The sequence below is a fragment of the Lepus europaeus genome, chromosome 19, assembly GCF_033115175.1.
Source record: "Lepus europaeus isolate LE1 chromosome 19, mLepTim1.pri, whole genome shotgun sequence".
Classification (NCBI taxonomy): domain Eukaryota; kingdom Metazoa; phylum Chordata; class Mammalia; order Lagomorpha; family Leporidae; genus Lepus; species Lepus europaeus.
The window spans coordinates 5,823,326-5,836,448 of NC_084845.1; the positions used below are offsets into that span (position 1 = coordinate 5,823,326).

Below are 13,123 nucleotides of genomic sequence, written 5' to 3' on the forward strand. Positions count from 1 at the left end.
TGGCCCCGCCCCTTCCGCTTCGCGCCTCTCAGCGTCAGCCCTCCTCCGCGGCCTCCTTCTTGCCCCGCCCACCGGGGGGTCCTTTCTCGTCCCGCCTCGCCCTTGGTGCTGTCCTCAGACTTGCCTGACACGCCTGACAGAACGACCATCCCGGATATCCCTCAGATCCTTTTTATTTCGTCTACATAGAGAATATCTCCTCTTCTGCTCTGGAAGATTCTCCAAATAACAGGCTTTATTCCCGTCCCCAAGCACCAGGGCTGCGTTTCGTGCACAGGCGTGCGAACTGGACGCCCCGGGCGGAACCCAAGATGGCGCCGGGGGGCTTTGCGAGCGGCCCGCGCTGTTAAATAGGAGCGCGTGGCCGGGGGCGTCCCGGTCGTGTGAGGTAAGGGGCAGGGGCTGACGTGAAGGGGGACTCTTCCCTGGGGGCCGGCGCGAGCCTGGTCGGGTGTGGGGTGGGTTCCCTGCGGGGAAGGTGGCGCTGCGGCGAGCGTGCAGTTGGCCTCCAGCCGGGCCGCGCCATCTTGCCCGTGAGGTGGGGGACCCGGAAGGGGTCTAACACCCAGGGGTTTTGTTCTTAATTTATTTGAAAGAGTTAGCGGGAGGTGCACTGCTTGGAGCCCCCGAGCGCGGGTGCCGCGGGGCCTTGCCGCCGAGGCTCCCGTGATGCCTAGCACTGGGCTCCGATCCCCGTGAGGACACCGTGCGCCCCGGGACCTTTGACACCCGGGGGTCTGAGGAGCCTCGGCGGGAGTTGAGCCCGGGACCTGCAGTGCGCTCCCATCTCGTGGGTGGGGAGCTGCTCTCCGGGGCCCCAGCGGGGATGGCCATGTGGGAGCCGGAGAGCAGAGGCCGCCGGGGATGATTTTGATTTTAACTTTATTTTTAAATATTTGTGATGAAGAGGAGAGGCAGACAAAAAGACGTTCCATCCGCTGGTTCGCTTCGCAGCCGGCCACCACGGCCGGGCCAAGGCCAGGAGCAACATCCGGGGCTCCCGTAGGTGGCGGGGCCCAGCACTTGGGCCGTGGTCCACGGCCTAACCTGGGTCCGAAGCGGGGCCTCTGGGACTCCTGGGACAGCGACCCCGCACCACGGGCCGGAAGCTGCTCCCCAGGGCCCCTCCCCTCGCACAGCGGGGTCACTGCCCGCCGGGGACCCCCGATGGCCGGCACCGGGCTCTGGCCATCGCTGAACACGTGGTGGGCCCGGGGACCCTGGCTGCCCGCGCCCCACTGACCCCCCCCCCCCATCTGCCACAGGGGTTCCCGCAGACGCCGCAGCCGGGCCGCCCGTGCCACCCCAGGTAAGAAAGGGGCGGGGGCGGGGCTGGGACGCGGCCCCGCGATGAGCCCTGCGCGCCCTCACTGTCACGGCCTTGCCTGGTGCTATATGAGCCGCCGCCTCCAGTGAAGTAGACCTTGGTCAGAACGCTGTCCTGGTCTCCGTGCAGGTCTGCCCTCCCTGTGTCCTAGTTGATTGCCCCGCGCGCTGGGGCAGGTGGCGCCCAACGTGGGCCTCGAGGAACGGGAATTGAGCTGAACGTCGCTGGAAGAGCCAGCTGCTTCATTGAGGTCGCCGCCCTGCCTCGTACCAGCCACCACCGTCTGTGCTACGGGCCCGAAGAAGGCGAGTGAAGACCTGCATAGTGGCCACCGCGTCCTGACCCGCCCAGCGCAGGCCAAGAAGGTAAGACGAGCGAGGCAGTGATGGAGCACACACTCACTAAACAAGAATTGTTTGTAAGAGGGCTAAAAGCCTCACTCAGGACGGGAGGAGCAAGGGTTAAGAAAAAGGATCCTATAGATTTTTTTATATTCTTAGAAGATGTTTGTCCTTGGTTTCCGCAAGAAGGAGCCATAGATGATGAGAGATGGCAACGGGTAGGGGAATGTCTTAAAGATTGTTATCACACCTTTGGTCCGGAAAAGGTTCCTGTTCAAGCCTTTTCTTACTGGAATCTTATAAATAATATCCTCCAGGTTCGCCATCTTCGAACTGACGCCTCAAAGGTCGTAGAGGATGGCGAATCCTTTCTTAGGACACAATGTAAGGGGAGTCAGAGTTCTCTCTCTAAGCCGCCTAATCCATCCCCCTGTCCCTCTGTTTCCATCTCCATGCCGCCGAGGGATACGGAAGGGGATATTAAAAAACCAGGATCCATCTTTCCCGTTGTATCAGGGATGAAAGCAAGTGACCCTGGCGATGGTATGCCAGCTCCTGAGGGTGAGGCACAGTTAACCGACGAGCTGCGCTGCCTGGCCGCCAAGCGTGGCCCTCCCTCCACATTATGCAAATCCCCCTCCCTTTTTTGCCCCTGCACTTGCCGCAGCCTCCACAGATGACTCTTTCGATCTCACCCGCCGAGCTATTTTTAAACTCACGAGAGAAGCTCAAGCCTTAAAAACCTTGCTTCAGGTTAAGAGGGAAAAGTCAGACTTGCTCAAACAACTCAGGGAGCTAGATTTGGGAGTGAGCCGCTCACCTGATGACTCATCACAAACAAAAACAGTAGCTAGGTCTCGGGTGCGGTCTAAAAGCTCCTCCAGAGAGGAGGAGAGTCCTGAGAGCAGCGAGCGTGAAGACTCTTCAGATGAGGAAGATGGGAATAACCCCTTGATTCTTCAGAAGCCAAGTTACCGTCGGCTAAAGTGGAAGTGTGTAAAGGAGTTAAAGAGCGCGGTCTCTCTGTATGGGCCCACTGCCCACTTTACCCTGTCCCTTCTGGAATCCCTGAGTGAGGACTGGCTCACGATTCACGACTGGGAAATGCTTGCCAAAGCCTCGCTCAGCAGAGGCCAGTACCTTCTGTGGAAAGCAGACTACACCGAGAGATGCCGAGACATTGCCAACCGCAATGCCTCTGCGGGCGGCCAGTCCAATTTAAGGAAGCTGTTGGGACAGAGACCATACAATTCAAACGACAAGCAGGCGGCTTTCCATCCTGGGTTACTTGCACAAATTCAACTTGCGGCCCGCCAGGCATGGAATGTCCTCCCCTCCCAGGGCTCGGCTATTTCCTCCATTTCTACAATCCGCCAGGGGGCTCAGGAACCATTCGGTGATTTTGTGAGACGGCTCAATGAAGCTGCAGAACGGTTCATAGGGCCTGCGGAAACGGATAGTGAGCTTGTCAGATATCTAGCCTTCGAAAATGCCAATTCTGCCTGTCGGGCCGTACTGCACCCTCATGGCCGCAACAAGACCCTTGCAGATTATATCAGGCTTTGTGCAGATGTCGACCCAGTTTCCCATAATATAGGCTTGGCTGTCGGCACTGCTTTCAAAGATTCCACTCAGAGACCAAAAACGGGGACGTGTTTTAACTGTAAACAGCCCGGCCACTTCCAAAAGGGGTGCTCAGCTCCTAAAATGAAACGGCCGACCCCACCTTCCCTCTGCCCTCGGTGCAAGAGAGGAAAACATTGGGCCTCTGAGTGCAGATCAAAAACTGATAACCAGGGAAATCCATTGCCTCGGAAGAAGGGAAACTTGACGAGGGGCCCACCCCAGGGCCCCAAGCCAACAATGGGATCGAACCCTGGGGCTGTCAGGTTTGTCCCCCAATCTCCAACCCTCCAGGTGTAGCCTCCCTCATGCGGGCAATAACAGGAAGTGCGGAGTGGACCTCTGTGCCACCTCCCACTCAACATTAACCCCTGACACCGGAACTCAAATCCTTTCCACTGGAGTTTTTGACCCTTTACCCTCAAAAATGTTTGGCTTAATCCTAGGACGTGGGAGCTCCGCCATTCAAGGTCTTCATGTTTCTCCAGGCATTATTGGTAGTGATTATACTGGGGAATTAAAATAGTGGCTACTGCCTCCCAGGGACCTAGAACTACCCTCCTGGGACAGCTGATAGCCCAGTTAGTATTGCTACCTCTTCTTAATAATGACCCCAGCCACAGAAACCAAAGAGGCTCTCAATTTTAGTTCTTCAGATGCCTATTGGGTACAACAAATCACAGAAAAAAGGCCTTTACTAAAACTCAAACTGGATGGAAAAACCTTTGAGGGTCTTGTCGATGCGGGAGCAGATGCTACTGTTATTTCTAGTAAGGGCTGGCCCTCAGCTTGGCCCCTTGATCCCTCCTTAACTCATTTAAAAGGAGTAGGCCAAACTGCTAATCCTCTCCAAAGTTCTGAGGTAATTTCATGGGGAGATGAAGAGGGAAACAAAGGCACGGCACAACCCTGTGTGGTCACTGGCCTGCCTGTGAATCTACGGGGCAGATTCTTTCTCAGATGAGACTTACTATGTGCAGCCCAAATGAATGAATACTCAGCAGATGCTTAACCAAGGGTACCGCCCAGGCCAAGGACGCATGGCTCTCGTTAGAATTAAAGTCAAAACAGGTTGCACCAGTATTGGCTATGAAAATCTTCCTTAGCGGCCATTGACGTGCCTGTATGCCATGCAGATCAAATCTCTTGGACAAGAACAGAGCCCATGTGGATTGATCAGTGGCCTCTTAACATCTGAAAAACTGACCGCAGCCACAGCGTTAGTACAGGAACAGCTCGCTGTCGGTCACATAGAACCAACCGCTTCTTGGAATACCCCAATTTTTGTTATAGTCATTGATTTAAAGGATTGGTTCTTCACCCAGAAGATCGCCAATATTTTGCATTCAGCCTACCAGTAATAAATGTTAAAGGTCCTATGCCCAGATTCCAATGGAAGGTCTTGCCTCAAGGGATGGCCAACAGCCCCACATTATGCCAAAAATTCGTTGCCCAGATTATAGACCCATTTAGATTCAACATAATCCATCACATGGACGATATTTTACTTGCTAGCCCAGATACTGACAGCCTTCTTTGTTTTTCTCAACAACTTACAAAAGCCTTAATGGACGCAGGCCTTCAAATAGCACCCGATAAAATCCAATTAAAAACTCCATATTGTTTTTGGGCAATCAACAAATGACCTTCATGGATTATAAGCAGCCTTGGCAGTTTGTTGTATGTGCCACTAGTTCTTCACCCACTGGAGTTCTTTGGCAAAAAGGACCCCTTTACTGGGTGCATTTACTTGCTGCACCTGCCGAGGTTTTGACACCCTACACTACATGGGTGGCTAGAATCATCAGATGGGAAGAGAACATAGCAGAAAAATGTTTGGTAAGGACCCAGATAAAATAGTTGTGCCGGATACTATCAATGGCGAGGTTACCTCTGTAAAGTCTCCTATTGTTCTGCCGAATTGGTAGAATTGTTCGCTGGTTTACAGGTTTTTGCTCAGTTTCCCTTCTTCCCCTTTTAACTTATACACTGATAGTGCCTAAATTGCCCAATCCATACCATTGCTCGAGACAGTGCCTTATATTAAACCAACTACCAATGCCTCACCTGTTTTCCTTAACACAACACTATATTCAAGCTAGAAATGCCCCCTTTTTTGTGGGTCACATTCGTGCTCACTCCCTTCTCCCTGGCCCTTTAGCCGAAGGCAATGAGATTGTAGATCAAGCCACTCAGTTAACATTTTTGGCTGAAATCAGTTCACTTGCTCAGGCCAAGGAAGCCCATTCTCTACACCACATTAATGCCCAAACCCTTCGCCTTCTCTTTAAAATTACTCGAGAACAAGTGTGACCAATTGTCAGTGTCACAGTTGTGTTACTCTAATACCTGTGCCCCATTTGGGGGTCAGCCCGCGAGGACTGGTTCCAAACGAGTTATGGCAGATGGACATCACTCGTGTTCCCACCTTCGGCAGTCTCACCTTCATGTCACCATCGACACTTCGGCGGATTCCTTTTTGCCTCTGCTCACACTGGTGAAGCCTCTAAAAACGTTATTGCCCATGTGCTCAGCTGTATAGCAGTCATGGGAAGGCCTGAAGTCATTAAAACGGATAACGGCCCTGGATATACTGGCAACATTTTTCAGTACTTCCGTAAACAACTCCAGATTAAACATATCGCTGGAATTCCATGTAACCCTCAAGGACAAGGCTTAGTTGAGCGCGCCCATCAGACACTTAAAACATGCTTCCAAAACTTGACACAAACCTTTTAGCCTTCAATAGGGGCACCAAAAAAATGTTCTGCACCACGCCCTATTTGTGTTGAATTTTCTAACCCTAGACGACTGGTAAATCTGCAGCTGATCGTTTCTGGCATCCACAGTCCACAGTAATGTGGAAGGATCCTCTCATGTCGCAGTGGGATGGTCCTGACCCCGTACTAATATGGGGGAGAGGGTCAAACACCTTCCTGACAGTGCTCTTACACTCTAATGGGTTTTTCACTCCATAATTATCTTAACCGACAGACCCAGGAAAAGCCCTTGTTCCTGAGGTTACTCTCCTCTTTTCAGGTACCATGAAGGCTCCGCCGTTTTTCCTGATAGCGTTTAAATCCACCGCAGAGAAGATGGAAATCCATCCTCCTCTCCAGTCTTGCGATCAATCGTGGTGCTCCCCTGAAACATGATACTATCTGGATGTGACTTGCAAATATTGCAGGATCAGATGATGTCTGCCTCCAGCAGGATGTGCACTGGGAACTATCTTGGGATCCTGTTTGCTACCCGTTTTGTCATCCAGCCGAAGAGATTAAAAATCTTACCTTCTTCTCACAATTCCCGAACAAGACTTTCTTGTGTGGACTCGTACAGTTGGGGAACTGCACCTTATACATTACCTAAGGACATGATTCAGTTAATGACGCCTCGGGTAGCTGTGTTAAAAAATGACACTTGTGCAGTGACAAAAAACTATATCACAAAATGCAAGAAGTTAGGTAATGGGCTACAGTGTACTAAGACTCGAGAGCTTACGGGACTGGACATGTTCTGTTACCGGAAGGTTGGTTTTTCTCCTGCGGTAATTTTACTTTTAATTATTTCTCTGCTAACATTTCTGATGGGACCCATTGTTGCCTCAACAGCCTAACTATTTCTTCCTTCTCCTGAGATGTTGGATTATAAGAATATTACACTTAGACAACATAGGGAACTCTTTTTAGACCAATCCTGCAATGATGAAGCACATTTATTGTCAAAAATAGAAGTAGATGCTCTGACCTTTTCCTTGGTAGGGATTCCTGGTCTAGCTGTAGGTGCTTATAAAACTTGCATGTGCCATGGTAAAAAATATTCTTCATTCTTCAACTGCCCTATCCTTAAATGAAGAACAACAAGTATTACGACAAGGTATTCTAGATAATCCTGCAGCCATTGATTATCTTCTCTTGTTACATCACAAAAATCTGTGTTTTAACCTTAGTGATAACTCCCATGGTATTTCTATTGAAATCCAGAAACTCACAGATCTTGCTTCTCGCTTTGCTCAAGACAAAGGGTCCGAAAGCTTATTCAATTGGCTTACATCTTGGCTGCCAAAATTCTCCTGGCTTAAAGAGCTGTTTGTGGGGATTGTAATCTTCCTCGTGAGCCTCCTCACAGCCTGTCCTGTCGGCAGGTGTTTCGTGTGTTCTAACTAGGCCTTGGAAGTCCCCCAGAAGCTCAGACAGTGGGTAGTCAATGACGGGTAAGATGGGTTGCCGCACATATCAACCTAAGACAGGGATTCATCGACGACGATGGATTCTGATGACGGGTAAGAATGTGCAGGTGGAACCCACGACCTAAGACAGGCACCACCGTTGGCTTCATTATAAAATAAACAGCACCGCTCACAAAAACGTAGCGGTATAGCACTGAGGACATGTAACCTCATTTGCTATATACAAAGGGGGAGACATTGGGAGCCACTGTGCTGGTTTCCCTGTCTAGGCCTCTGTTGAGATTCACCTTCAGCTGTGGTGAGGAGGGATCACTAGAAAGGTCATTTGGACAGCTCACTGATGTTGGCACTTGGCCGGCCAGCGGCCAGCTGCAGTGCTCTCCTGACCTCACGTGATAAGCACATCTGGGAGCCTCGAGGCCCCGTGGTAACTCCCTTTGTCAAATGTTGAAGACTCCTGTGAACCGTTCCTTGGAGCTGTGTTGTAAGATGAGCCCTGCTTGCCCTCACTGTCCTGGTACTATGTGAGCCGCCGCCGCCGCCTCCAATAAAGTAGACCTTGGTCAGAACGCTGTCTTGGTCTCCATGCAGGTCTGCTCTCCCCGTGTCCTGGTTGATTACCCTGTGGGCCGGGCACCTGGGGGTGCAGGGTGGGGGTGTGCCCCTCTCACCCGCAGCTCCGAGCGCGCTCCCGAGACCCCTGCTGCATCCCGCGCCATGAGAGCACCAGGGCCATCACTCCGAGCTTGGGGCCCCCATGCTGCCTCGAGAGCCGGGCGGGTGGTGCTGGCAGCCCCGAGGAGACCCGGGCCATCGCTGACAGGCACTGCGGTGCCATGCCCCAGCGCCCCCTGCAGCTGCCCGGGCGCTGTGACGGTGCGACCATAGCCGGGGCCGGGTTCAAGGCCCCGCGGGAATGTCCGTCCCCGTGCCCAGTGGGCAGGTGCCTGGAGTACCGCAGCCTGGCCCAGGACTGCCTCTTAGTAAAGTCTGGTATCTGGAGAGGTTTCTGGTTTGTGTGTTAGTGTCTGCCACACCCGGTCCACAGGCTGGGGAGGGGCAGCCAGGCCTCCCCTGGCCCTGTCTGGTGGGCACTGAGGTACATCAGCGTGGGCTTGGCGCCACCCACTGCCAGCCCCTACATCCCCATGCTCATGGGGTCCCTTCGCTCCCCCATGGGCCCTGGCAACCCTACAGGCAGGAAGCCCTGACCGGGCCAGGGGTGCGGCAGCCCAGTCGGTGGCCGCCTGGCACCAGGGGTGGGACGGCTGGGTGAGGCGTACTGAGGGCTGGGGGCCTGGCCAGGGACCCTGATGGCTGGTGGGCCCCATGTGGCTGTTACCCAGCAGCCACTGCTCCCCAGGTCTGGTCTGAGCAGGTGGGGCCGTTGGTTTTCCCTCTGCCTGTGCTGGGGGGGACTCCCCTCCCAGCTGGGGGCTGCAGGCCTTGACTCACCCCCTGGTATGGCCGGCGTGGCAGCGGCCACGTGCAGTGTCACGTGCTTCTGCTGTGCCCCCTGCACCCCCCCGCCCGTGTCTGGGTTCAGGGGTCATGGAGCTGACCCCTGGCCCGGAGCCCCACGGCCTGGGGAACTCCCGCAGACAGGCCGGCGGCCCGGGGCCAACCACTGTGACCTGGGTGCTGCACGTGGAGAGGAGCGTGTGTGGACACGCGTGCACACCATGGCGTGTGTGCGCACGGATGTACACGTGGAGGCCCTGGGGAGCCCCTGGCACGGCCGTGCGCACACAGTGGGCTCCAGGCGGGGCGGCCGGCCCCCACCCCCACCCCAGACACACAGTGAACCACAGACGCTGCAGCAGCAGGGGAGCACACGTGTTAGGGTCCAGCGTCAGCTAGGGGGAGGGGGCGCCCCGGCTTCCCGGCTCACACGGGCCCTCCCCAGGCCCGCAGGCAGGCCGGTCTCCAGGCCAGCAAGCCCAGCCCCAGGCTGAGCGCTGCCAGCACGGCCACAGCTCCGGCCAGCAGGGGCACCGTGGTGGCTGCGGGAGGAACACGGGGGGTGTGAGTCTGCGGGCCTGGGGGGCCCCGGCTCCCACCCCCAGCGCAGCAGGCTGTCACCTGGGGAGGTGGCAGGCACATAGACGCCGTAGCAGGGGATCCCGTGCGCGGGGGGCCGGGCCGCGGCGGTCAGGTGGCGGAAGCGGCCCAGCGGGCAGGAGGCGGGACACCCGGGGAGGCTGAGGGACAGAGGGGCCCGGGCCGAGTCATTGCGGTAGAAGAGCGAGATGGTGACGTTCCTGGAGGAAGAGAGACCGGGGGCCTCCTCACTTCTCGGCCGCTGCGCCCCACGGCCGCGGGAGGCGGACCCCCGCCCCGACGCCCGGCCTCACCCTCCGTCTTGGCCGGGGTCCCGCAGGCGCCTCCGGAACTCGAAGCCGAGGCAGGCCGCGTAGGGCGGGGTGTGGCCGTCGTAGAGGCCCAGGGCGCCCTGGAGGGCCAGCAGGGTGCTGTCGTGCTGCGGACAGGTGGAGGGCTAGGGCACGGGCCTCCCCGCCGCCGGCGACCACCCCGACCCCAGACTCGCAGGTTGGCCACACCCCCAGAGTCGGCTTGGCCACACCTCCTCCCCCGCCGCCGGGATCACCCCCACCTCCCAGACGGTTGGCCACACCCCCAGAGGCGGCTTGGCCACACCTCCTCCCCGCCGCCGGCGATCACCCCCGACTCGCAGGTTGGCCACACCTCAGAGCCGGCTTGGCCACGCCCCCCGAGTCGGCTTGGCCACGCCTCCTCTCGCATCACCGTCTCCCCTCCCCCCAGAGGCGGCTTGGCCACACCTTCTCCCCCCCCCGCCGGCGATCGCCCCCGCCTCCCAGACGGTTGGCCACACCCACCATAGTCGGCTTGGCCACACCCCCCAGAGTTGGCTTGACCACACCTCCCCCGCTGCTGGTGATCACCCCCACCTCCCAGGCACGCAGGTTGGCCACACACCCCAGAGTCGGCTTGACCACGCCCCCAGAGGCGGCTTGGCCACACCTTCTCCCCCCCCCCCGCCGGCGATCGCCCCACCCCAGGCACGCAGGTTGGCCACGCCCCCAGAGGCGGCTTGGTCACGCCTCCTCCCGCCTCGCCGGCCCCCTCCCCTGCCCCGGGGACTTACAGCCGAGTACATCACCATCTTGAGCGGCAGCCCCAGGCGCTGGGCCCGGGAGAAGTTGGCCAGGATGGCGTCCAGCAGGATCCCTGAGACGGCAGGAGCCGCGCGCTCAGAGCCGCGCCCCCTCCCCGCGGGAAGGCGCCCCCGCCCCCAGCCCCGCACCTTACCCCCCGACAGCTGGGCCTTCTCTGCCGCCCGGGGTGGGCCCACGTGGGCGCCGATGTCCAGCGCGGAGATCTGGGCCAGCGTCCGCAGGACGTGTGGGGAGGCCCAGGACGGGAGCTGGAGGCCGTGGGCTCGCTGCGGAGAGGGGGCGCAGGCCGTCACCACTGCGCCGGGGCCAGCCCAGCCCCCGAGCTCACCACCCCCGCGGGGCAGACGGGGACACTGAGGCTCACCTGGCAGATGAGGGTGTCCAGGACCTTCCACGCCCTGCGGAGCGGCTCCCCGACCAGCGACAGCCCCGTGAAGTTCTCCAGGCGCACCAGGAAGTCCTGGGGCGGGGCGCCGGGTGAGCCTCGCGGTCCCCCGTGCGCCCCGCGCCGCCCGCCCGCGGCCCCGCTCACCGTCCAGCCCTCCAGGGCCTCCCGGTAGTCCGGGGCTTCCGTGGACTCCCGCAGCAGCTCGTGGTACCGCGGACAGCTCCGCATGGGGAACCTCAGCAGCTGCGGGACACGCAGGCTCAGGCGGGCGCGCCTCGGGCCCTGGCCGCCCGCCCGGCCCCGCGCGGCCCCGTCCGGCCCCGCTGACCTTGTCCTCGCCCACGGGCACCGTGTGCACCGGGATGGGCCTCCAGTCGGCCTCGGCGCTCCCCGGGGCCGCCTCCGGGAACAGTCCGGCCAGGTTGGCCTGGGCGCTTTCCAAGGTGCGGTCGAAGTCGGTGCTGCGCACGTACACCTGCGCGGGGAGAGGGCGCGTGGGGGCCACGGCGGGGTCAGGGGCGAGGAGAGAGGGGCAACAGGTCAGACACTAGGAGCCGAGGCTCGGAACCTTCAGTGCCAGAGGTTGGGGTCAAAGGTCAGAGGCCAACAGGAGCGGAGGGGGCAGAGGTCAGAGTCGGGGGGACACATTGGACTGTAAGGAGAAGGGGATCAGCTGAGTCCATGAGGGTCAGAAAAAAAGATCAGAATTGGGAAAAGCCGGAGGTGAGAGGTCAAGAGGAGGGTGGATCAGGAAGAGTTCACGGGGTTAGAGGTCAGAGGTCAAGATCTAACTCAGGGGAGGATGCGGTCAGAGGTCACGGGGTGCAGGGGGTGGGTGGAGGTCAGAGGCCAGAGGTGGAAACCCAAAGACAGTGTTGGGGTTAGCGGGGTCAAGGGTGAGAGGTCAGGTCGCCGTGGCCGTACCTCCTCCCGCCGGAACTCAGGGCTCAGGAAGGCCTGGTAGCGCCGCCTCAGGAAGCGTCCCAGCTCCAGCTGCTGCCGGACGCCCTCCTGGGGACAGAGCAGGGGCTTCAGCCACCTCCCCTGCCCGCGCCGCCCCGCCCAGCCCTCACCCCACCCCCAGCGCTCACCCTGGTCAGCTGGCCCAGGCCGCGGGGCCACAAGGCGGACACCACGTCCTTGTGCGGGTCCGTGGGGTAGGAGGCCAGGGGGGCGCGGTCACCATGGCGGAACACCTGGGGACGGCTCGGGTCAGGGCCGGCCGGGGGCAGGGGCAGGGCAGCGGCTGGTGGGGAGGGGGCTTACCACAGCCACGAACACCAGGGGTCCTTCCGGCAGGGCCTGGGGGGGCAGCAGCAGCAGCAGCGGCAGCAGCAGCAGGAGCGGTCCGGTGGGGTGGCCCCCGAACCCTGGCCCGGCCATTTCCACACAGCCAGACGCTGAGCTCAGCCCTGTCTGCACCGCGGCCCCACCCACTCATTACCCGGGGCCTCCCACCCCCCAACGGGAGCAGGTCCCAGCGCGCCCTGGGCGCCAGCTCCCCAGGGCCTGCACCGGCCATGGGTTAACCCCATTCAGCCTCCAGAGGCGCTGAGACGCTTAGCCCCTCCCCCTGCCCGCCAGGGGACAGATGGGGGAACAAGGCAAGGAGGGTCCAGTGACACCGCACCCCCACATCTTCCCTCCCCACCCTCAGTCCCTGAACCTGGAGCCTCTTGGGGACTTCCCAGCCGGAGCCAGCGGGGGCCCAGGGCCCCAACACGCAGGCCAGGGGCTGGTTTCCAGAGTCGGGGTCTGTGCCAGGCTGCAGGGCCCCTGCCCAACGTGCACCTGCTCACAGCACTGCTTGAGCACCCTGACACCAGGGCGCTGGCATAGGTGGGGTGTCTTTCCTTCTTTTATTTTATTTATTTATTTTGACAGGCAGAGTGGACAGAGAGAGAGAGACAGAGAGAAAGGTCTTCCTTTGCCGTTGGTTCACCCTCCAATGGCCACCACGGCCAGGAGCCAGGTGCTTCTCCTGGTCTCCCATGGGGTGCAGGGCCCAAGCACTTGGGCCATCCTCCACTGCACTCCCTGGCCACAGCAGAGAGCTGGCCTGGAAGAGGGGCAACGGGGACAGAATCCAGCGCCCTG

At 59.0% G+C, this 13,123-nt stretch overlaps 1 protein-coding gene, 1 long non-coding RNA gene and 1 other non-coding gene across 5 annotated transcripts; 2 read left to right on the top strand and 1 right to left on the bottom strand.

The window, feature by feature from the left end:
• Positions 1–310: 310 nt before the first annotated feature.
• Positions 311–8,049, top strand: LOC133747515 (uncharacterized). Of its 3 annotated transcripts, none has more exons than XR_009864394.1 (3): positions 311–388; positions 1,266–1,309; positions 1,457–8,049. It is a non-coding gene; the product is annotated as an uncharacterized LOC133747515 (long non-coding RNA). The 3 variants fall into 3 exon arrangements; XR_009864395.1 differs by lacking the exon at positions 311–388 and adding an exon at positions 423–1,002; XR_009864393.1 differs by lacking the exon at positions 311–388 and having other exon boundaries at positions 423–1,309.
• LOC133748917 (small nucleolar RNA SNORD88) lies at positions 659–748 on the top strand. Its single transcript, XR_009864523.1, has one exon. It is a non-coding gene; the product is annotated as a small nucleolar RNA SNORD88 (small nucleolar RNA).
• Positions 8,050–9,317: 1,268 nt separating the features above from the next.
• Positions 9,318–12,409, bottom strand: ACP4 (acid phosphatase 4). Its single transcript, XM_062175812.1, has 11 exons — positions 12,293–12,409; positions 12,118–12,222; positions 11,951–12,037; positions 11,355–11,501; positions 11,171–11,269; positions 11,003–11,098; positions 10,772–10,904; positions 10,608–10,690; positions 9,835–9,959; positions 9,563–9,741; positions 9,318–9,483 (listed from the first exon to the last, which is right to left on the bottom strand). Exons 1-11 carry the CDS (start codon positions 12,407–12,409, stop codon positions 9,368–9,370), a joined length of 1,287 nt encoding a protein of 428 aa, XP_062031796.1. The 3' UTR covers positions 9,318–9,367.
• Positions 12,410–13,123: the final 714 nt, after the last annotated feature.